This window comes from Electrophorus electricus, chromosome 26, assembly GCF_041902795.1.
Source record: "Electrophorus electricus isolate QZ-2024a chromosome 26, ASM4190279v1, whole genome shotgun sequence".
Taxonomy (NCBI): Eukaryota; Metazoa; Chordata; class Actinopteri; order Gymnotiformes; family Gymnotidae; genus Electrophorus; species Electrophorus electricus.
In genome coordinates this window covers 476,546-498,187 of record NC_137522.1, presented here as the reverse complement: position 1 = coordinate 498,187, position 21,642 = coordinate 476,546, and the positions used below count along the sequence as shown (strand labels likewise).

The following is a 21,642-nucleotide window of genomic DNA, read 5'->3' as shown; positions in this document are numbered from 1 at the left end:
CATTGCGGTAATCACCAGGCAAAGACAGCGCTGTAACGGCAGCCATACATCACTGTCACTCGGGTCCTCGTCTCTGCAACCACCGCTCCTACTCGTCGTCGTCACGGCGCCGTGACCTGGCTGCTAATCGCACCAAAGTCCTGCAGCCTGGACAGGAAGTGACCGATGTAACTCATATATGTAGCCCCACTTTCCTGATTTCTGGAATGCTGGGGTCTGGAATCCTGGATGTTAGTGTAATAACAGGAAGCATCTAAAGGTAATCACTAACAGATTTTCAGCTGAGTACTGAATTGAGCATCCAGCTACACAAATATACCATGGGCACACCTGTCATTCCTTGTCATTCAGATCACAGGTCCACATAGGCCTGTTTCCAAGAACACATATTCTAATGTTCTCCATAATGTTTCCATCGTGTTGCATTGTGTTAATATACTGTAGATTCCCAGCAGTCTACAGACCTTATTTCACTGTAATGGTTTCATATTGTTTGACACCAAATACTGGAAACTCAGGTATCAGAGGTTTGACTTTGAGAGTCAAAGAGTTAATAAACAATGGTTTATTTTGTTTATTTTGTTGGGGTTTTTTTTTTGCACTTTAGCATTGCCTTTTTCTTTTTTGCAACACTGGGTAAAAGTCCTTGTGAACATCTCTGGCTGGAATTTGACAACACCATCTATTCTCCCCTGATTGTACAGATAAGAAGCAAGCTATTATTCTCATTTGTCAAGCATTATGCTAAACTCTCTCACAGAAAGAAATGCATGCTAGAGTAAAAGTGACTATCATACTCCCTCCTGCTGCTGGGAGCAATGTGATATCCCAAGGCTCACATTGTTTACCCCTTTAAAAGTGACCGCTCCCAGAACATACTCCTCCGTTCCTTCTCACACTCACTCATGCATACATACCAGTTCATGGCACTTTTACCCTTTCAGACCATCGTTGGACATTAGTCGTATTTGCGCCGAAGATCAAAAACAGGTTAGCTGTACGTAACTTTGAACACATGCAAATGAAATAGCAACCATGATGAAACAATATAATTTTAATATGAAACTTAGCCATCTGTTATGATCAGTCTGTTTTAAAAATGTCTTAAAATGAAATTCAAAACAGCAGAGGTTCTTTGTTATCCAGCTGCTGATGTATTGAAGAAGAAAAGAGACATAACTCTCTGAAGAGACATATTTCCTGTCTAACAAAGGAAGCATTTTGACTGTAGTCTATCAATGAATGTTCTTCGTCATGACATAGTGTATTGTACTATATATATATATATATATATATATATATATCAATGTATATATTTTTTGAGATGCTAAATCAATCACTAATCATCATGAAAATGTCAATTAATTAATCTCGCTCTGGTTCATTTGATTTTCAGATTGTAATTAAACAATTGTCAGATATGAACTTTACATTCAAGCCTTCCACTCATGCATCTCTTCTTATTGACGATAGTAATTGAATTATAATCTCATGTGATTGAGGAATGATTGAAAGTAAACAGCTTGATGGTTCCTGAGACGATGTCAGATCAATGTCAGATAAATGAGTATATGTGTGCATGTGTGTGTGTACACATATTATGCATTTTAATCAAATGAAATTAACTATGAAAGAGGATCTGTTTTTTAAGTATTTTTATGTAAGGTTATAGCCTAGAAACCGATCTGTATGTTTTCCCCCTCTGATTAACAACACGTGTTAGCAGTGATAGGGTTCACTGCTCAGAGGTTGTGTAGAGCTACTCTCACGCCAGCAGATGCCCTGTGGCTGCACCGTGTTAATGTCAGGGGGGATTAAAATGCTTTTACCTTCACGAGAGGGCTCGATTTCAATACAGTCACCTCCTAACGCTCACACAGCACAGCGTAGGACAATAGACAAGGTCAGTGAGTGCTGATTAAGCAGAAGTAGTGAAGAGGTGTCTCCTGAGCTAAAGAGGAGAACAAGATGTTGTTCTGTTGTGCAACTTTAGAACTGTGAATGATAAAAGCTTTTCTTTTCTATTAGCTGTGGCACATGTTACTAACACTCCGGGTTTGGGAAACCATCATTACCCTGAATGTGTTAATGGCTCCTAAAAACAGCATGTACACATCTTACGTAGACTGCTGGTGAAAGCATTTAACTAGGACCTGCTGTAGGCTGAAGGAACATTGAGACTGGAGTTGTTTTGACCAAAAGTTTGAACACAAACATCTGTCAATGACATACAATATGTTCCTGGAGATCTTATTCCAAACTTCCACTATTTACAAATTCCTTCAGACCTTGATTAGCAGGTTTGATGTACCTGATGAGCAGGTGTGTTAAATTATAACAAAATATTATAAACCAAACAAAATATTAATGTTTAATGTTCCTTTAGAAAATTGGTTTTGCATTTATTTTGTTATTTAGTTTAAGTAACGAATTAATTAGTTTAATCAGCGTTTTGTAGAAGTGGCTCCGTCCTTGGATGTGTTTGTGTGTTCAGGTCTTTCCCTGCACACTATACTGGTCTTTAGTCTTGCTACATAAACTATCTGCATATTGCATTCAGCTGCAGTATTCTGAGACTTCTTTGAAGCCAAACCTACAATACCTTCATAGGCAGAAGATAAAACATTTGACACAAATAGGACAGAACAAAAAAATAAAGAAATGATTGTGAACAGTTAGAACAAATTTCTTTGGTGTTATTCAAATCTGTGACAACTGGTCACAACTAAAAGACAGGTGTTATCTTGCAGACAGCCTTGAGATTATTTCCAACCACATTAACACCCCTCAATTAAAGCACAAACGGTAGTGCAATTACAGACAGTGTAATGCCAGAAATGACTATTGCTACTTGTAAGACTTGGATGTTTAATGGATTTTGAGTCCTGTCTGTCTCTTTACTGCTGTATTTCCTTCAGTCATTTTCCCACATTGCCAAACATGACCAGTGTGTGTGGACCACAGTGGGGAGAGCCAAACCGTAAAGCCACCTCCCACTGACACCGAGTGAAGTCAGGCGGCAGTGTGCATGTCCCTGACTACTCCCCACATCCATCTCAGTCGCTGAACCTAATCTCACACATATCAGTGGAAAAAGCAGAACTATGTCACTCGTCCCAGCCAGCAAGAGCTTGGTCAGTTACTTACTGAGACTCTCAGCTCCTGCACAGCTGAGACAGTCAGGGTTTATTCCCCTCAGTCGTGCACACATCTCTTTAATATTGAGATGCTTCACCTCAGCACTTACAGTGCAGTCCAAAAATAATTGGACAATGGCATTTTCCTTGTTTTGATTTGGTATTGTAGAACAACAAATAAGAAATAAAACAATGTGGTTAAAGATGAGAACATCAGCTTTGTTTCAAGGATATTTATATCTTGTTAGGCAAACCACCAAGGAATCACAGCCTTTTTAATACATTATCCCTCCAGGAACTGGACAATTTAAGATGAGGAAACAGATTACTGCAGTCCTTAAAGAATTGCACTGGTTTCCTGTGTCATTTGGAACTGATTTTAAAATGCTACTACTGACTTAAGTCTTGTCCCTCCACAGCTCAACCATATGATTACGAGGCACACACCCTTTATCTGCTCTCAGATCAGCGGAAAAGAACATGCAGATCATGGCCACTGTGTGAATAAAGATTTCCCAGGATGCCTTTTGCTGCCACGGCCATAAACTCTGGAATTCTCTTCCACACAACCCGAGGGCCTTTTGGCCACTTTAAATACTTTCAAGAAGCACTTCTTATCTTGTAGGGGGCTTTATTTAAACTGCCCTGTCTCAACTGCGCATAACTCTCTCTGTATGAGCTGGCCAACATCCATCCATTTTACCCTGGCCATTTCTAAAACCTTATTTTTCCACTTTTAACTGTGCATTTGCTTTACTTGATGCAGTTGCACTTTTATTTCTTTGAAGGGCAATATTTAAATTCTTTTAATGCATCCTTAATTTTTCAGTTTATTCTTTAAGTTAACTTTAGTATTCTCTTTAAATCAATCATATTTAATGTTCCTTTTTAAATTGTTAGCAACATTTTTAGGTACCTTTTCTTTTGGGCAAATACCTTCCTGAGATGATGGGTCTCAGGATATAACAAGCTTTATTATCTTTCTATGAATTCTCCATTTTCTGCAAAGCACTTCGTAAACTGCATTTTTTAAAATGCTATATTAATGTTTATTATAATAAAACATCTTAAATAAAACTTGATTTGCCATCAAGTGCCAGTCAATTACTTGCAGGTGACAGCTACCTGAAGATACCATAACCAGACATCATGCATTTTTTCCGTCATCTAACTGAGCCATTTATATTTCCAGCTTGTTTCTGTCTTTTTGCCTGCAGTGATGCCTTTAAGTGAGAGGCAGACTTGGTGAGGTTGGTTTCAGGGGACTGATGTATCCCAGCAACAATATTCCATTTACTGGCCCTGAGAATGTCCAAAGATACTATAGCACATTTAAGTTCATCACACTACTACAAGGTGAGGTGCCTTCCCTCGGGTTTGGAGGCATTTGGCTGGATCAGGAGTTGAGATGTCTCTTGCAACTCAGCCCACAGTGGAGTCAAACTCAGGCGTCGTGATGCAGAAGCCCAAGGCAAACTTGGTTTGCCACCAACTGACTAGAACCCAAATGCAGAGCAGCTCAGAAGCTCAAAATGGAACAAAATCCAGCTCCAATCCTAACCAGGAGTTGGCACTGTCTGGACCTGAACTGCTCCACCCGGAGCTGCAGGGCTGACACTGTCAACCCCTCAGAACGGGAGAACAAAAGGAAAACTAAAACTGATAAAAAAAAAAAATTGGTTCTCTTAACTAAAAGTGGAGAAGGAGGAAGCCAGAGGAATGCCAAGAGCTGGAAAACTCTAGAAGGGGGTTAGGGAACGCAGCTTGGGAGAAAGAACCACTCAAGGGGCAAGAGATAAAAGAGACCCAAGAAACAGCCCTCAAGGACCCTACCCAAGATACCAGCATAGCCTCCTGCCAGAACACTGAACAAAGACTAAGCAGCAGAGCCCCTGTGAGCTGCTCTTAAGTAGGCAGGTGTGGCTAATTGCCCCTGATTACCTCAGAGCCACCCTGTGTCTCCCTCTGGTGGCCGAAGATGGCCTAGCCGATGACCCATCCCTGGAATGTGGAATGGTCCCTTACATCTGTGAATTCACCCTGCTGTTGCTCCTGGAATCTTCACCTCGGCATGGACAAGTGGGAAGGTTTAGCACACAGTCGTTATTCCAACACTGAAATGGTTTGCACTGAGCAACAGGGAGTTCCTTTTTATTCTACACTTTCATCAATCTGTCACTCATGGTAATCTTACTTTTATCTATTTGTCTTCGTTGCAATTGAAATGTTCTTTCTCTTCTCACAGAAACCAGTGTTGTATTTTGTTGAAAAGCCTCCCGTGGCCATGCTGGTGTATTCTTCTCTTTATGGTGGTCTTAGACCACTGGACTAGCCTGCACCATAGATACCACTCTAAAATTGTTTAGCAGTTTGTTTCTTCATGACTGGAAGTATTCTTTAATCAGCCAGAACTGGTTATTCAACATCCACAAACCAGATACAGAATAAACTCTAGACCTTTTGTTACCAGTCTTGTGCATAATTTAATGATGCAGCAGTACATGGCTATTAAATGAAACACTATCAAATTAAGGCTGCCATTTTGCATTGTAATCTCCTTATGTTTTTTTTTTCTATTCCAAATCCAATGTGCTATAGAGTCTAAAGCTAAACAGCAAAAGTGGGAATGTTGTCTGTGTGACCAGTCTTCAGTAGGGAATGTTGTCTGTGTGACCAGTCTTCAGTAGTGAATGTTGTCTGTGTGACCAGTCTTCAGTAGTGAATGTTGTCTGTGTGACCAGTCTTCAGTAGTGAATGTTGTCTGTGTGACCAGTCTTCAGTAGGGAATGTTGTCTGTGTGACCAGTCTTCAGTAGTGAATGTTGTCTGTGTGACCAGTCTTCAGTAGTGAATGTTGTCTGTGTGACCAGTCTTCAGTAGGGAATGTTGTCTGTGTGACCAGTCTTCAGAAGTGAATGTTGTCTGTGTGACCAGTCTTCAGAAGTGAATGTTGTCTGTGTGACCAGTCTTCAGTAGTGAATGTTGTCTGTGTGACCAGTCTTCAGTAGGGAATGTTGTCTGTGTGACCAGTCTTCAGAAGTGAATGTTGTCTGTGTGACCAGTCTTCAGTAGGGAATGTTGTCTGTGTGACCAGTCTTCAGTAGGGAATGTTGTCTGTGTGACCAGTCTTCAGTAGTGAATGTTGTCTGTGTGACCAGTCTTCAGTAGTGAATGTTGTCTGTGTGACCAGTCTTCAGTAGGGAATGTTGTCTGTGTGACCAGTCTTCAGTAGTGAATGTTGTCTGTGTGACCAGTCTTCAGTAGGGAATCTTGTCTGTGTGACCAGTCTTCAGTAGTGAATGTTGTCTGTGTGACCAGTCTTCAGTAGTGAATGTTGTCTGTGTGACCAGTCTTCAATAGTGAATGTTGTCTGTGTGACCAGTCTTCAGTAGTGAATGTTGTCTGTGTGACAAGTCTTCAGTAGTGAATGTTGTCTGTGTGACCAGTCTTCAGTAGGGAATGTTGTCTGTGTGACCAGTCTTCAGTAGGGAATGTTGTCTGTGTGACCAGTCTTAAGAAGAGAATGTTGTCTGTGTGACCAGTCTTCAGTAGTGAATGTTGTCTGTGTGACCAGTCTTCAGTAGGGAATGTTGTCTGTGTGACCAGTCTTCAGAAGTGAATGTTGTCTGTGTGACCAGTCTTCAGTAGGGAATGTTGTCTGTGTGACCAGTCTTCAGTAGGGAATGTTGTCTGTGTGACCAGTCTTCAGTAGTGAATGTTGTCTGTGTGACCAGTCTTCAGTAGTGAATGTTGTCTGTGTGACCAGTCTTCAGTAGGGAATGTTGTCTGTGTGACCAGTCTTCAGTAGTGAATGTTGTCTGTGTGACCAGTCTTCAGTAGGGAATCTTGTCTGTGTGACCAGTCTTCAGTAGTGAATGTTGTCTGTGTGACCAGTCTTCAGTAGTGAATGTTGTCTGTGTGACCAGTCTTCAATAGTGAATGTTGTCTGTGTGACCAGTCTTCAGTAGGGAATGTTGTCTGTGTGACAAGTCTTCAGTAGTGAATGTTGTCTGTGTGACCAGTCTTCAGTAGGGAATCTTGTCTGTGTGACCAGTCTTCAGTAGGGAATGTTGTCTGTGTGACCAGTCTTAAGAAGAGAATCTTGTCTGTGTGACCAGTCTTCAGTAGGGAATGTTGTCTGGGGCTCTGCTCAAATCCTGTCCATCCAATGTCTTCAGGAAAATATATATATATGTAGCCACATATGTACATAGACATAAATTTGCAGTACGCTGTGCATTATGTCCTTAGGTGTATGGTGCACCTCTCCTCTCTGTGAAAGGAACTACTTACAGCATCACAACCAACAGACAGATTCTGATGTCTGTGCCTTAGCGAATACCAATTTAGGGAGATAAGCTGTGCTACCCAGTACGAAAAATGACCGTGCTCAATTCACTTTGTCTAGTTAAATAGACAAAAACACACGCACAAACACATTTTCTTATTCATATTGAAGGCCCCACTCTGCCCACCAGTGAACTTTCTGTGCTAGAGCTTAACTGCACTGAGGCATATACAGCACACTAGCCATAGCATTCGCTTAACTTAAATGACTGTGTAGTTTAAGACTAGACAGTGAGAGAGATCCCAGAGAGGTGGTGAAACTCCCTCATCCTCGTCCAACCACGCGTCCTCTGAGTGTGCATATGTAAGAACTGGTGAGCGACTCTCCTACCATCTCCTTCAACACAAAGCACAAATTTAGACATAAATAAAACAGAGGCTTTAAACCTTGCTGTCAGTTTCAGAGATGAAAGAGAGGAACCAGCAGAGACCTGTCAAACTGCTGCCTTCACAGCGATGCAGGCGCGTTATCTGCGCCGCCGTGTTCAGAACGCCGGATTCACACGCACCTCCTGGCTGAATCTCCTCCTCACATTTCTCTCTTTTCCTCATGAATGATGCCGCAGTCCTTTCTTCTGACAAGCAGCGGGAGAGGGGAGGGAGTGGGTGTGCGGAGTTTTTAACGGGAGTGTCTTAAGGTGGTAAAATTCAGATGAAGGCTGTTTCTTGGGAAACAGACAGGAGGGTTTAGTACAGGACATGTATATATTTTCTCAGTTGCCTTATCATTAATAGCTAAATGCTGACTGACTTCAAAAGAGTATGCTCTTTGAATAATGTGTGGTTGGTGTATTTCAATTAATTCTTCTTAATTAATCATACCAACCAAGGATCTCCAAGCTTTGTGCTTGTGTTGATAAATGGGTAGTCTGCCAGAGTTCTGTCCTGAAGGGTGAGACAGACAGACTTCAAAGGCTCTCTCCCTCCCTCCATCTCTCTCCCTCCCTCTCTGTATCAATCTTTCTTTCTCTATATCACTCTGTATCTCTCAATTTTCTCTCTCTACAGATAGATAGACAGATAGATATTCAAAATTGTAGCAAACTACACAGAGAAACAATGTTTCAGACAGATGTCTTTCATCAGCTGAGCAAGCAAAGTGCTTCAGAATTAGTAGTAGGAGGAGCCAGTTTATATATGAAAAAGTAGATGTTTAATTATATATATGTATATATATATATACACACACTATATTGCTAAAAGTATTCACTCACACAGCCAAATCATTGAATTCAGGTGTTCCAATCACTTCCATGGCCACAGGTGTATAAAGCGAAGCACCAAGGTATGCAGACTGCTTCTACAAACATTTGAGAAAGAATGGGCTCTCAGGAGCTCAGTGAATTCCAGCGTGGTATCGTGATATGATGCCACCTGTGCAACAAGTCCAGTCATGAAATCTCCTCACTACTAAATATTCCACTGTCAACAGTCAAGTGATATTATAACAAAGTGGAGGTGATTTGGAATGACAACAACTCAGGCAGGAAGTGGTAGGCCACGTAAAATGACAGAGCAGGGTCAGTGGATGCTGAGACACGTAGTGCGCAGAAGTCACTGACGTTCTGCAGAGTCAATCGGTACAGACCACCAAACTTTATGTGGCCTTCAGATTATCTCAAGAACACTGTGTAGAGAGCTTCATGGAATAGGTTTCCATGGCTGAGCAGCTGCATCCATGCCTTACATCACCAAGCGCAATGCAAAGCGTCGGATGCAGTGGTGTAAAGCACTGGACTCTAGACCAGTGGAGACGTTCTCTGGAGTGACGATTCACACTTCTCTGTCTGGCAATCCGTTGGACGAGTCTGGGTTTGCTGGTACTTGTCTGACTGCATTGTGCCAAGTGTAAAGTTTGGTGGTGGGGGGGGGGGTTTGTGGTGTGGGGTTGTTTTTCAGGAGTTGGGCTCGGCTCCTTAGTTCCAGTGAAAGGAACTGCTAATGCTTCAGCATACCAAGAGATTTTGGACAATTTCATGCTCCCAACTTTGTGGGAACAGTTTGGGGATGTCCCCTTCCTCTTCCAACATGACAGTGCACCAGTGCACAAAGCAAGGTCCATAAAGATGTGGATGAGAGAGTTTGGTGTGGAAGAACTTGACTGGCCTACACAGAGTCCTGACCTCAACCCGACAGAACACCTTTGGGATTAATTGGTGCAGAGACTTTGAGCAAGGCCTTCTCATCCAACATCAGTGTCTGACCTCACAAATGCGCTTCTGGAAGAATGGTCAAAAATTCCCATAAACACACTCCTAAACCCTGTGGAAAGCCTTTCCGGAAGAGTTGAAGCTGTTATAGCTGCAAAGGATGGGCCAACATTATATTAAACCCTATGGATAAAGATTGCGATGTCACTCAAGTTCATACACATGCGAAGGCAGATTAATGAAAACTTTTGGCAGTATAGCGTATGTATGTATTTCTGTTCCACTCCTAGGCCAGTGGTTTTTTTTTTTTACTTTATTTAGGACAACAAACAAAGCACTAGACTATGTAACGTCTGCACTAGTGCATATTGTAGTCAACATCCTTAAGGCTTCTGTAATGGACCCCAGGCATCATCACACCTTTGGAAAGTCAGTATAAATCAACCATGGACATATAGCAGGACTGCTTCAAGAACACTTGAACTTTGCCGTGACCTATACTCACTCAGGTCTGTCTATCATAAACCCTAAATAAACATTTGGTTTTGCTATTTAACAACAGTCAGACTAAATAAACCGCTGAGGTTTAATGTGCACTTATATGTGGCATATTACAAAGTCTTGATGGCTTTCGTTTTCTTTCTGCAGGGCCATCAGTGATGTGGTACCATCTTATCCTGACTAGCAGAGAGACCTGCTCAGGGTAGGATTATCAGTCAGCTTTTAGCTCTCACTTCCACCCAGTGCAGGTTTCTGCTGCACACACACCCAATGCCATGTTCTGTGTAATAAGATTACACATACAATCACACACACACACACACACAGACACCATCTCCCTTGGTCCCTCAGTCACACGTATAGAGACACACAAACTCAAGGTTAGGGATTATGCATGATCAGTTTTATTCATTCAGTTTATTCAACTCTTAGAGAAGTAATGGTATCACAGATGTGACCTTGTGCAAGGAGGAAGAGGGAGAGTAAATATAAATTTAAAAGCTGTTTCCAGACCTGCATTCTCTCTTATGTCTTGTACACATGCACACACATACATACAAAGACACAACACATTCACTCTTTCCACCTTCTCTCTTGTTGTATGTCGCCAAAGGTTTTAAAACTCATTACCATTTCCCAGATTAGACGCCTGAACTCGAACAATGAAGTTAATTAAGACTGATAATTATTACTGTTCGGGAGCTCTGCAGTACTTAACAGTGAAGACACTAGGGGAGCTGCTCACTGGCTGGTGTTAAGCTGAAGCTATTTTGTTTCTGTCAGATAATGGGTAATATTATTGTAAGAAAATGTTTTCCAGACACAGGGAAACATGCTTGTTCTCATTAGACTCATACATGCAAATTTGCAGAATGAACAGACTTTCGTAAATGCATTTTCTATTGCAAATACATCAATGACACCACAGCAAGTGGTTTACATTATTCTACAACTGGAAATAAACATCTAGGTGGAACTGTCTGCTAATGAAACCTTCAAACTTTCATATTTAGGGTTATGTTTACATCATTAGCCTTTTTATTGTAAAAACAAGATTACGCACTGATGCGTGAGTCTGCAGGAAGCCCAAGGCCGATGCCTCCCTATCCAACAGAAAACTCCCATTTGCTAATTGGGTTATTCAAAGCCAGAGGGGTAAACTCAGCTGAGAACTGAAACTTCACCGGAGTCTCTCACACACACAAACACACACACACTCACACACACACACACACACACACACACACACACACACCATCATCATAATGAACCTCCCGATCCAGCCATAATTATCCAAGCAAACAAAATAGCAGAACAAAAAGGTGTCTTATTTTCTATAATAAAATGTAAAATGCAAAATAATAATGTTGTTGGTTTAACCGATGTAACTAAATGTATTTTAATCAACTGTGGCTGATAATAATCTTGTGCAATGCATTTACGCAAATCATACTTTATCAGTAAATGTATAATCCTCAAACTTTAATATTGTACAATGATATTCCATATTATGCAGAGCAGTACAATAAATTGAAACTTTTGTCATGCAAATAAAGTAGTCAAATAACTGTTCAGTCCATATGACACTGTCTTTCAGCAATAATATATAATATTTCAAAAATAATATATCTTTTAAAGCAATTCAGGCCTGTATTGGTTAGTTCTATTATCCTGTAGTATATCTTTCATTGCCTTTAGAAGCCATTTATTAAATCTCTCAGACAGATGAAAATCATTACCAGTACAATGGTGACTGCTATCTGGCATCTTTTTCTCCCTTGATACCTTGTGGGATATGGTGATGATATGGGTAGAGCTAATCCTCGAAGGAGGCCTAAAGTGCATTTATTAAACACACATAACCTGTCAGTCAGGTTCGATCACGAGTGGTGACTTACGCTGATCAGTGTCATTATGCATGTCCTCTAAAAGAGGCTTTTTGTTGTTGTTGCTTCTTTTATTTAGTGCACATTTGTGGGGACGGTTAGGGTAGATCTGCAGCTGTCTGGACGGATGCGTCCAGGAGGAAGTTCTCAGACCATCCTGACACGCATGCGCATAGTTCACCGCTCGAGCAGGACCGTAGACGCCGCTGTGCGCTCGAGCCTGTTTTGAAAGGCAGAAAGCGCCCCTTCTCTTAAAAAAAAAAAAAAAAAGAAAAAAAAAAAAAAAGGACCAAAAGTTCCCTCTTTCAACACGTTTTTTAAGAAAAAAAGATTTTGTATGTCAAAAAAACCCTCCCACAGTCTTTCTTTGTCTAATGTGAAGAGTGACTAAAAGGTTTGTAAAAGATTTCCGTCTTCATTGAGCAGCGATGTGTTGGCTACCACACAAAGGCAGCTAGCCTAGCCTAGCTTAGCCTAGCCTAGCCGTGCGTCCTGAGGAAACCTCGCGTCCTGGGCAGCTGAGGTGCGGGGGTTTGACTTCATACGTACCAGGTTCTTCCTTTCACTGGAAAGCAGATTTGTTAGGCCGCTTTAGTTGTCGTTTGGTCACTTGTTTGGGGCCGTGCGTGATGTGTAGGCCAGGCTAGCTGAGTAGCCGTGTAGCTAGCTGTGTTTCCACTCTTAAACTCTCCTCTTCAGAAACGTCCTGGTGAGGAGGGCAGCGAGTTAACGACAGCCCTTATCGTTTAGTTTTTCCTTTTGTTTTTATAGCAAGTGGGGTTTGTTTACCGCGTAAACTGACATGGAGATGAGTGAATTTAGCAACGTTAGCCGTTAGATAACCTGCCATCCTGCATAAAAGTTAACTTGGCGTCAGCTGCGAGTCTCGGCCAACAGGACGGAGGTGATTTTGTTCAAGCCGCTGTACTCAACTCGCCGTAACCTGGCAGGACCTGCCGTGTCTCAAGCCTCACACGCTATGTCGCTAGTGTCATTCGATTAATACCCTAATTTGGTATACTATTGTGTCGTGGTATGACATGGACTAGATGTGAACGGAAATCTGGGAGTCGTACGTGGTTTGCTCGCCAGACGCACTTCCACAAAGCCCCAATCTTCAAGCCCCTTGCCTTTAAAGTTTGATTCTCCTTTCTGCTCTCGGCTTATTTGTATGAAAACATTTTAACTACCGAATTTTAGCTGTAAAGTTTGTATTACATCAGTGCGTTGTGTTTAGATCTAAAACTGATTACTGTGTTAGGTGACCCATTAAGGCTGAGTTCAAACTGCAAGTAAAAACTGGACCAAATTATTTATTGAGACACATCAGATTTTGTTCCCCAGCAGCGTGACATAATAAGATTTGGGCTATTTTTTTTTTCAAATCAGTTTATGCCACTTTTGCATGTTGTTTTCTGTATGTGATCCTAGATGCATTTCTAATCCATGACAATCTGACTGCAGTGAGAACTATCAGGTCAGAATTCATGTGGTTCTTTTACATCACGCTCTGCGACGCAGACACAGATCAGCGTTCACACCACTGCTGGCTTCTGTCCTGCACAGAAGAGCCAGCAGGATCTGCTAAGACAGCAGCAACGCCCTTTGCCCTTTTTTCGCCTTCTCTCACTAATCCTCAACAGCTGATGAAACGGCAGCTGACCTCTGCAACAAAATCTTTGTAATGAGCGCTTGTACCCATGTTTCAGACATTTCTGTGATGGACTATTTTACAAAATAGGGTGATGGGGTTGCTGCTGTCTGTGTGCATTTGGGTCATGCACATGATGTTATTGTTTTTGTAAATGCGCGCTTGTTCACGACAGGATTTTGTTCACGATGATTACTGAGAGGGGATTTTTCATTGCTTAACATGTCAAGCTTAAACAAGAGGACCAGAAACTAAATATCTTAGACAGTTTGGCCTATAACTTTGTTAGCTATGTGGATTTTCAGAAATTAATATTCATCATCATTCTGAGAACTGAATGTAGAAGTTTGTCCAAAAAATCTATTTTCCACAATTCTCTCCAAATAACTTTTTCATCAAGCTATTCCTTTAAGTAATAGCGTAGTTAAATGTGCACTTGATGAATTGTAGTTGGGTTTTTTTGCTGTTGTACTTGGTGTTTGGGTTTTTGTGTGTTTTGATTTTTTTTATTTTTCGTTTTTGTTATTTTTTTTAAACTGGATTTTTATAAAGTTACAGCTTGATTTCAGGCCAGTTCAGTGTACTTCTGTATCATGCAATCCAGCAAACTAATTACCCTTTTAGCTTTTGCTTTCTCCCACCTCAGTGTGTGGGAGTAAATATTTTAGGGCCTAGAAAAAAGAACACACTTTAACATGACTCACAACAGTTGTAGTTAGTCCTAAGTCAGAAGTGGAGTTTGAAGCACTCTTCCTCTAGAAATGGATGTTATCTATATATGTGTCTGTGTTTGTTAATATTAAGATGCCGGGAGTTCATGTACTTTGGCCTAATGTAAGCCTGAGACACTCCAATAAATATTTTAAGTTAACATGCATTATATATCTTACCAGGGTTTAATCGCGCTGTATTGGCAGTGACGTCCCACGGAATCTGCAGACTGCCAAGCACTTGGTTCTGGAAGTCCTCAATGAGTTACCTCTTCTAAGTAGATTCAGTACACCAAATGTGAGTAAATGCAGAAAAGCGTTGTTTTTATATATCTAGTAATGTGTTCATTCTTTATTTTATTTGTTTATTTGTCTAGGCCTGGCATCATGAGTCATTATTTATAAGTTAATTTCTTGCATTATAAGCATTGTTTAATGCAGCATAATTTTTTTACACTGATTTTGTGTATGCAGACTACTTGGTGTAGACATATCTCCATTCCTTAGAAATGTCTTGAGCTCTGAGAAAATGTCTTCTGTTAAGATTTTGGACTCTTGAAAATGAGATGTTACATCTCAAGGGGCTATCCTTGTAATAAATTCTGTAATCTACTGTATGAAAGTTTCTTACTTTAAATGATTTCTTCATTCATTATAATTGATGATACAAAAAAACCCAGCAATACAAGTTGAAACAAATGTTTCAATTTACTGACAGTTGGTCAAGAAGCTGAGCAGTAAACCCATGTAATGACATCAATAGCCAGACCTCTAGAGCTCAGTGGCGTATATGGGTTACCTGCACCATCATTGGCATTATTGCAAATAAAACAAGGATAGTGCCTGTTTTTTTAATTAGTGCCTCTATAAGCCTCCACATCACACTCTGCATTCTGGTATAAGATTATAATATATAACTGGTAAATAAACTACAAGCAGTGTGTCCAATGGCAGTGCCTTGTGTGGGAGAGGTCGGCAAAAGTGGACATATTGCCAAATTTCACTGTTGCACTCATTGGTACGCTAATCGATAATCAACCCTGTGGGTCAACTGTATAGTAGCACGGTGGAGGCTTGTGCCGTGGTGGTAGGTGACTGAACAGATGTGGAAGGCTCCCTGCATATCTGATGAGGCGTGCTTCAAGTAGATGATTATTAATAGAAAATAAATAATCATTAAGGTAACCACAAATGTATGATTACAGTTTTGATTCAGATGATCATGTCTAGTCAGTTGTAAATTAAGCAATATAGTGTTGTGAACACCTGGTGCACTTTTCAAAGGTGTAAGATCATTCTATTAATAGACGTGCTGGTTTTTATAGTCCTTGCATTTAAATGTTTGCACAGGGACATCTGTGGCAAAGCATAGTTCTTGGGGTTTAATAGTTTATGTATATTCTTTTCTTGTTTTTAAGTTGGTAATCATTAGACTTTTAGTTAAACATTGCTGTGAAGCAAAATCAACAGTAATTCTGTAGCTGCAGATTGCGGTGTACACAGAAATAACCAGATCTGTGTTGTGGCAACTAAAATCATTTTAGGTTGAAAGTAAGTGCTCAGTCTCTATTGCTTGGGGTTTTCAAGCAAGTACTGCTGAAAAATGCCAAAACTATTGATTTATTTGTAATTCCCTCCCTCTCTCTCTCTCTCTCTCCCTCCCTCCCTGTTTAGCAATGATGGGCTCTGAGGAGTCTGATATCAATATGCAGTGTTAGAGCTGTGTCTGATCGCTCTGTAGAGACCTGTGTTTTACTGTTGTGCTGTTAGGTATGGCATGAGCCGCCTGCTTTCTTCCACAGTCAAGGTAAGAGTTGAACACTTTTAATACCGCTTAATCACCAGCTGCTCACAGTAGCTTTGAGACACAAGACCTAGACTGATGTCTTATTATTTAATAGCCTGCCTAATATGTTTTTTAACTATAATAAACCAGTTGCTTTTACTTTTAAAACATGAAGGCAAAATTGATAGTTTTATACATTTTCACCTTCTTATTGTCAGTTCCAGTAGAATGTGAGAGGCTGAAACACGTAACGGTTTAACCTGCATAGGTCAAGCATCATTAGGAAGGTCAGAGGGGCTAAAGCTGGCCATGTCACGGGTCCCAACACCCCCTCCGCCGGGGGAAATGACATCAGGACCTGTGGCAGAGAGCTGGTGTTACACACAGGTGAGAGAGCATTAAAGATCATTCCTGAGGGATGGCTTGGCTTTGTTTGTAGTATGCACAAATGGGCACAAAAGTCAAAATTGTAGCTTGTGTTAAGATTTCAATCTGTTCAAGTTTTAAGGGCTAACAGTTGCTTCTTTTGGTTATCTGACAGGTTAAAGTAGTAAAGTTCTCCTACATGTGGACAATAAACAACTTCAGTTTCTGTCGAGAGGAGATGGGCGAGGTTCTGAAGAGCTCTACCTTCTCCTCTGGTCCCAATGACAAGATGAAGTGGTGAGTTTAACTCTAAATTCACTCAAAGATACCTCATAACCTTAATACCTGTTTACAAAACGTGCCTCGTGACAGCTGGGCCAAGCCAGAGGAGATGTTATGACCTCCTCCTCAGTCCACATGCAACTTTTTTCCTCTGTAGGTGTTTAAGAGTGAATCCAAAGGGACTTGATGATGAGAGTAAAGATTATCTGTCCCTCTACTTACTGCTCGTCAACTGTCCAAAAAGTGAAGTACGAGCAAAGTTCAAGTTCTCCCTACTGAACGCCAAAAGAGAAGAAACTAAAGCCATGGGTGAGCGCTTGCAAAAATAAATAACTAAAATAAAATAATCCACTTAATTGACTATGCCTTGGAAAAAGTAGGGTAGTTACTGTTAGTTTGTGTTTTGTCCCTCCCTTACAGAAAGCCAAAGAGCCTATCGCTTTGTCCAGGGTAAGGACTGGGGCTTCAAAAAGTTCATTAGACGTGACTTCTTGCTTGATGAAGCAAATGGACTTTTACCAGATGACAAGCTTACTCTCTTTTGTGAGGTACTGTGTCTAAGTCAGACTCACCCAGCCATTTGATTATACACTTCTACATTACATCTGTGTGCACTGGTTACTTTAATGTAGTATAGCTGTACTACAGGGTCACGTTATAAGTGTACAGTGAGAGGCACTTTAGAGGTTGGTGAGAAGTATGACAACAGATAAACACTTCATGATTGGTCAGGTCCTGGGCACAGAACCACTGCTGACCAAATGTATTGATGTCGATATTCTGATCTCAGAATACCACCAAGTACACTGTAGGGCACCTTATGCCCTATAAAAAAATGTTAACAGTACAGCTATGGGCTGTTTCTAATATGTGGTATTTTGAATGAATGGCTGATCGTGTAGAACAGATTTTCTCTTAAACAGAGAAGATGGCATAGAACAGATCTGCTCTCTGTCAAGTTTGAATAAAGAGGTATCTCTCCTAAATCCTCAGTTGTACCAGTTCTACCTTAAAGCTTCAGTCAGGAGTTATGGCAGCTAGCTTTGCCAGTTTGGTTAAACAAATCTTTCTTGGTAAACTAATAGCTGGTGTCAGGATGTTTGTGGTACAGATCCTGCAATTCCCAGTTGGGCCTTTTGGAGGAATTATTGGAATTCCCCCCTGCCTGGTGCTCTGAATCCCTGCAGGTGAGCGTGGTGCAGGACTCTGTGAACATCTCGGGCCAGTCCAACATGAACATGCTGAAGGTACCTGAGTGTCAGCTGGCCGACGACTTGGGCAACCTGTGGGAGGGTTCCAGGTTCACCGACTGCAGCCTGTTTGTGGGAGGACAGGAGTTCAAAGCGCACAAGTCCATCCTGGCAGGTGTGGCTCTTGACCCTAGATGTCTGAGGGAGCACGCTGGGTTTGATGATGCTCTGGGACTGTTTGTGTCTCTTTGCCCGTGGTAACACCTTCATGTTTGTGTTTGTAGCAAGGTCACCAGTATTCAACGCCATGTTTGAACACAAAATGGAAGAAAGTAAAAAGGTAGGGAAGGAAATGGTTTTGACGAGATGTTTTGTGTATAAAGTCACCGCGGGAGCACTTATGTTCTGTACATTTTTTTTAATTTTTTTTTCTGGGTTGACCCCCACCCCACCCCCCATCACAATCACCAGAACCGCGTGGACATCAGTGACGTTGAACCGGATGTGTTCAGGGAAATGATGGTCTTCATCTATACAGGCAAAGCTCCTAACCTGGAGAAAATGGCCGATAACCTGTTAGCTGCAGCAGACAAGGTGAGACTAGAGGCAACACTGCACCAGCAGCGACTGTAAATGAATTAGCAGTTAGTGCACAGTCTTCTGTAGTAAATGAGTCTCGTCCCTTGATGAGTTTTCTGTCTTGCTTTGTGCAGTATGCTCTGGAGAGACTGAAGGTGATGTGTGAGGAGGCTTTGTGTAACAGCCTGTCTGTGGAGAATGTGGCTGATATTCTCATTCTAGCAGACCTTCATAGCGCAGAACAACTCAAAGCACAAGCCATAGATTTCATTAACAGGCAAGCATGAAGATTCCATGTCTCTCCTCCTCATTTTCTCACATTAATACACTTGCACGCGCACACATACAGATTTTAACACACTCGTGCGCGCGCACACAGAAATTAACATGTGGTAAAGAACAAGGTGCAAATGCATGCAGATGGATTTCACTCGGTGAAGGAAGGTGACTGACCCCTGATGCATGAACTTGTTCTGTGCACCTGCTGTATATAGCAGAGAAACGCTACAAACACTGTGCTTGTTTCCTCCTCAGATGCAGTGTTTTCAGACAGTTGGGCTGTAAAGATGGGAAAAACTGGAATAGCAAGTACGTATGCCAGTGTTCTACTGCCTCTCTACAGGTCAGAAAACATTCAGTAGAATACTCTCTAGTCACTTGCTCCATTGCTCTTATTGCCCCTAGTCATGCAGCAGACATTATGGAGACAGCTGGCTGGAAGGCTATGATCCAGTCCCATCCTCACCTAGTGGCTGAGGCCTTCCGTGCCCTCGCCTCAGCACAGTGTCCTCCGTTCGGCCTGCCCAGAAAACGGCTAAAGCAGTCCTGACCTCCGCCCTTACGGACTTCATAAAGACACGCCGCCTGTGGAGGCGCCCACCCCACTCTGTCCACCCTCCCTTCATATCCTCTGCCCTGCTCCTGCTTCCTCTCCAGAGCGCCGTTGGAAGACGGCACTGGCCTACAGTGCCCTTTGCTCACTGCAGAGGAAGAAGGAACCGCCTTCAAAATGGCTGCCTCCCAGCCAGCTTCACTCTGGGCTCCCGGAGCTCTGCTCAGCGACGTGTCAAATGAGAAATGGCCTTAAAGGACATCCGTGGCCCCCTCCCCCTGCTGTGGTGTCTCTCCGCGCGACCGTGTGCCTGTTGCGCCTCTACCCAGGCCGGCCCAGATTGCACTAACTCTCCCGGAACGCAGTAGTTTTAAGGTGATGTTTAGGACCCTGTCTGTTAAGTGTTTTCAACAGGGGAACATTAGCTGAAAAAGCAAGATGTTGAGCCCTATCTGTGATTTGACATTTCAAAAAAATTTTAAAAAAGTGTGAAAGAAAAGGAAAAGTGTGAACACATCCACATGTCAAGTGCAAAATCATTTCCACATTGACACTTTTTAAAATGGTGGTGTTGCCCATGTTGTTGGCAAAAATGTTTCCTAGTAATGTCTAACATCATTAAATATGGGCATATGTATTAACTGAGATTCTGTATTAGAATACTTGGTCAAATGTGATGCATTCTTTCTGAGTATAAATATGAGTATTACATGAAAAACAGAACTGAAAATGTTGATATTTTGCACCTACTTAACTATTGGGTAAATATGAAGATTTGTTTACCATATTGTTTACAAAACATTTTTCCTTTTCACACAGACTTATTTTTGATTTTAGTTGTAAGGAGTTTATTTTCAATTATTAGCAGCTTTGCTTACTCTACTCAAATGGCAGATTTTTTTGTGTTTGGAAACTGTATTGTGGATGAGAAGTACTTTTGGTTTATTGCTTTGAAATTAAAATGGAAAAAGCACCGGTTTTGCCTGTTTCTCAAAAACACTAAGAAGTTACATTTACTAAAGTCTAAAATAGCATTTAGTCCGTTTTTAATATAGTCATCACAGCAGCTTAAAGACAAAGAATGTTAGAAATACAATGTGTTAAACTAGTGAAAGTGTCGTTGCAAAAATGTGAATCATAACGGTGAATCTGGAGCATTTGATACTTGATCCCAAGCAAGTTCTGTTTAGGTATATTTAAGGGTGGCTTTCTGTTCTAAACCTTCAGAACTCACTTAAGATCTGATTGAAGAGGCAAAAGCCCAAACCCTGAGCAACTATCTGTGTTTGAAGTGCTCATTATGAATCAGTGCTTCACTGTGATCCAGCTGTGCAATACACACACAGCCGTATGTAACACAGGACCAGTTAGACATGCAGCATATTTGGTGCTAATGCAATTATATCAACATGAAAACAGACTAAATGAATTCTTCTGTTGCCTGTATCGAAGCTCCACACTCCCTGTAGTCCTGGGACATAACCACTGTATGCTGGAGCTTTGGAACTGTGGTGTGCAGCTGAATGTGCAGGACTTAACGGCATTCTACACATAACAGGCAGCGCAAAGCTACAGCTTAGTGCACATTTAATTCTTGTAGATGTTATAACAACAACAAAATGCAGGAAGTGCCAGTGTACATCATGAAGCTCAGCAGACTGGACCATTACAGTAAGTGGAAATAATGCCTTGGTATCAGTTTCATATCTGGTACTTCAGATATACTGTTCATGCCTATTTTCCATGTCATCTTGTAGGGGAGTCATGACCATATTAGCAGCTGAAAGTCTTTGCATTTCCGCAGTCCTGCCACAATTTTTATTTCAATTTGAACTATCTTAACTTCAAGTCTAATCAAGCAGAACTGTGTGAAATGTCAGTGAGCGCAGTTACTGCTTAGGTGGTTTTGCCATCTTGTGGGGTTTTTTTTGTTTTTTGTTTTTTTTGTTGCTGTTTTTTTACTTTAATGATCAAAACGAACGGTACAGAATAATTCTAGGAGATGGGAGAATGCATTACAGTTTTAAAACTCCACGTTGTCATAGCCTGCTTTGTTGCCATAAACAGGAAAACATCCACAAGGCATGAAAACTAGAACCTCACAAAAGACAGCAAGAACATGGGCTTGTTTTTCTAAATCTCAACTGGTAACGGAGAACTTAGCCACTATTGATTTGTGGCACACACACATGATGTAAACGGTGTACCACTTAAAACATTACACTC

The 21,642-nt window shown here is 41.3% G+C and overlaps 1 protein-coding gene across 4 annotated transcripts; it reads left to right on the top strand.

The window, feature by feature from the left end:
• The first annotated feature begins 12,198 nt into the window (after nt 1-12,198).
• On the top strand, nt 12,199-20,389 carry spoplb (speckle type BTB/POZ protein like b). 4 transcript variants are annotated; one of them, XM_027018342.3, is made up of 13 exons: nt 12,199-12,414; nt 14,565-14,679; nt 16,152-16,188; nt 16,436-16,554; nt 16,709-16,830; nt 16,973-17,124; nt 17,236-17,363; nt 18,003-18,180; nt 18,290-18,345; nt 18,477-18,599; nt 18,719-18,861; nt 19,119-19,172; nt 19,269-20,389. In XM_027018342.3, the coding sequence occupies exons 4-13, from the start codon at nt 16,477-16,479 to the stop codon at nt 19,411-19,413; spliced, it is 1,179 nt and encodes a 392-aa protein (XP_026874143.1). In that variant the 5' UTR covers nt 12,199-12,414; nt 14,565-14,679; nt 16,152-16,188; nt 16,436-16,476; the 3' UTR covers nt 19,414-20,389. The 4 variants fall into 4 exon arrangements, with proteins under 4 accessions (XP_026874143.1, XP_026874141.1, XP_026874142.1 ...); XM_027018340.3 differs by having other exon boundaries at nt 16,056-16,188; XM_027018341.3 differs by having other exon boundaries at nt 16,056-16,188; nt 16,386-16,554.
• The last annotated feature ends 1,253 nt before the right edge of the window (nt 20,390-21,642 follow it).

Coding starts and splice junctions, on each gene's coding strand:
- spoplb (XM_027018342.3), top strand. CDS start 16,477: ATGTCACGGGTCCCAACACCCCCTCCGCCGGGGGAAATGACATCAGGA. Junction 16,831..16,972: donor CCCAATGACAAGATGAAGTG/GTGAGTTTAACT, acceptor TTTCCTCTGTAG/GTGTTTAAGAGTGAATCCAA. Junction 18,181..18,289: donor GCACAAGTCCATCCTGGCAG/GTGTGGCTCTTG, acceptor TTGTGTTTGTAG/CAAGGTCACCAGTATTCAAC.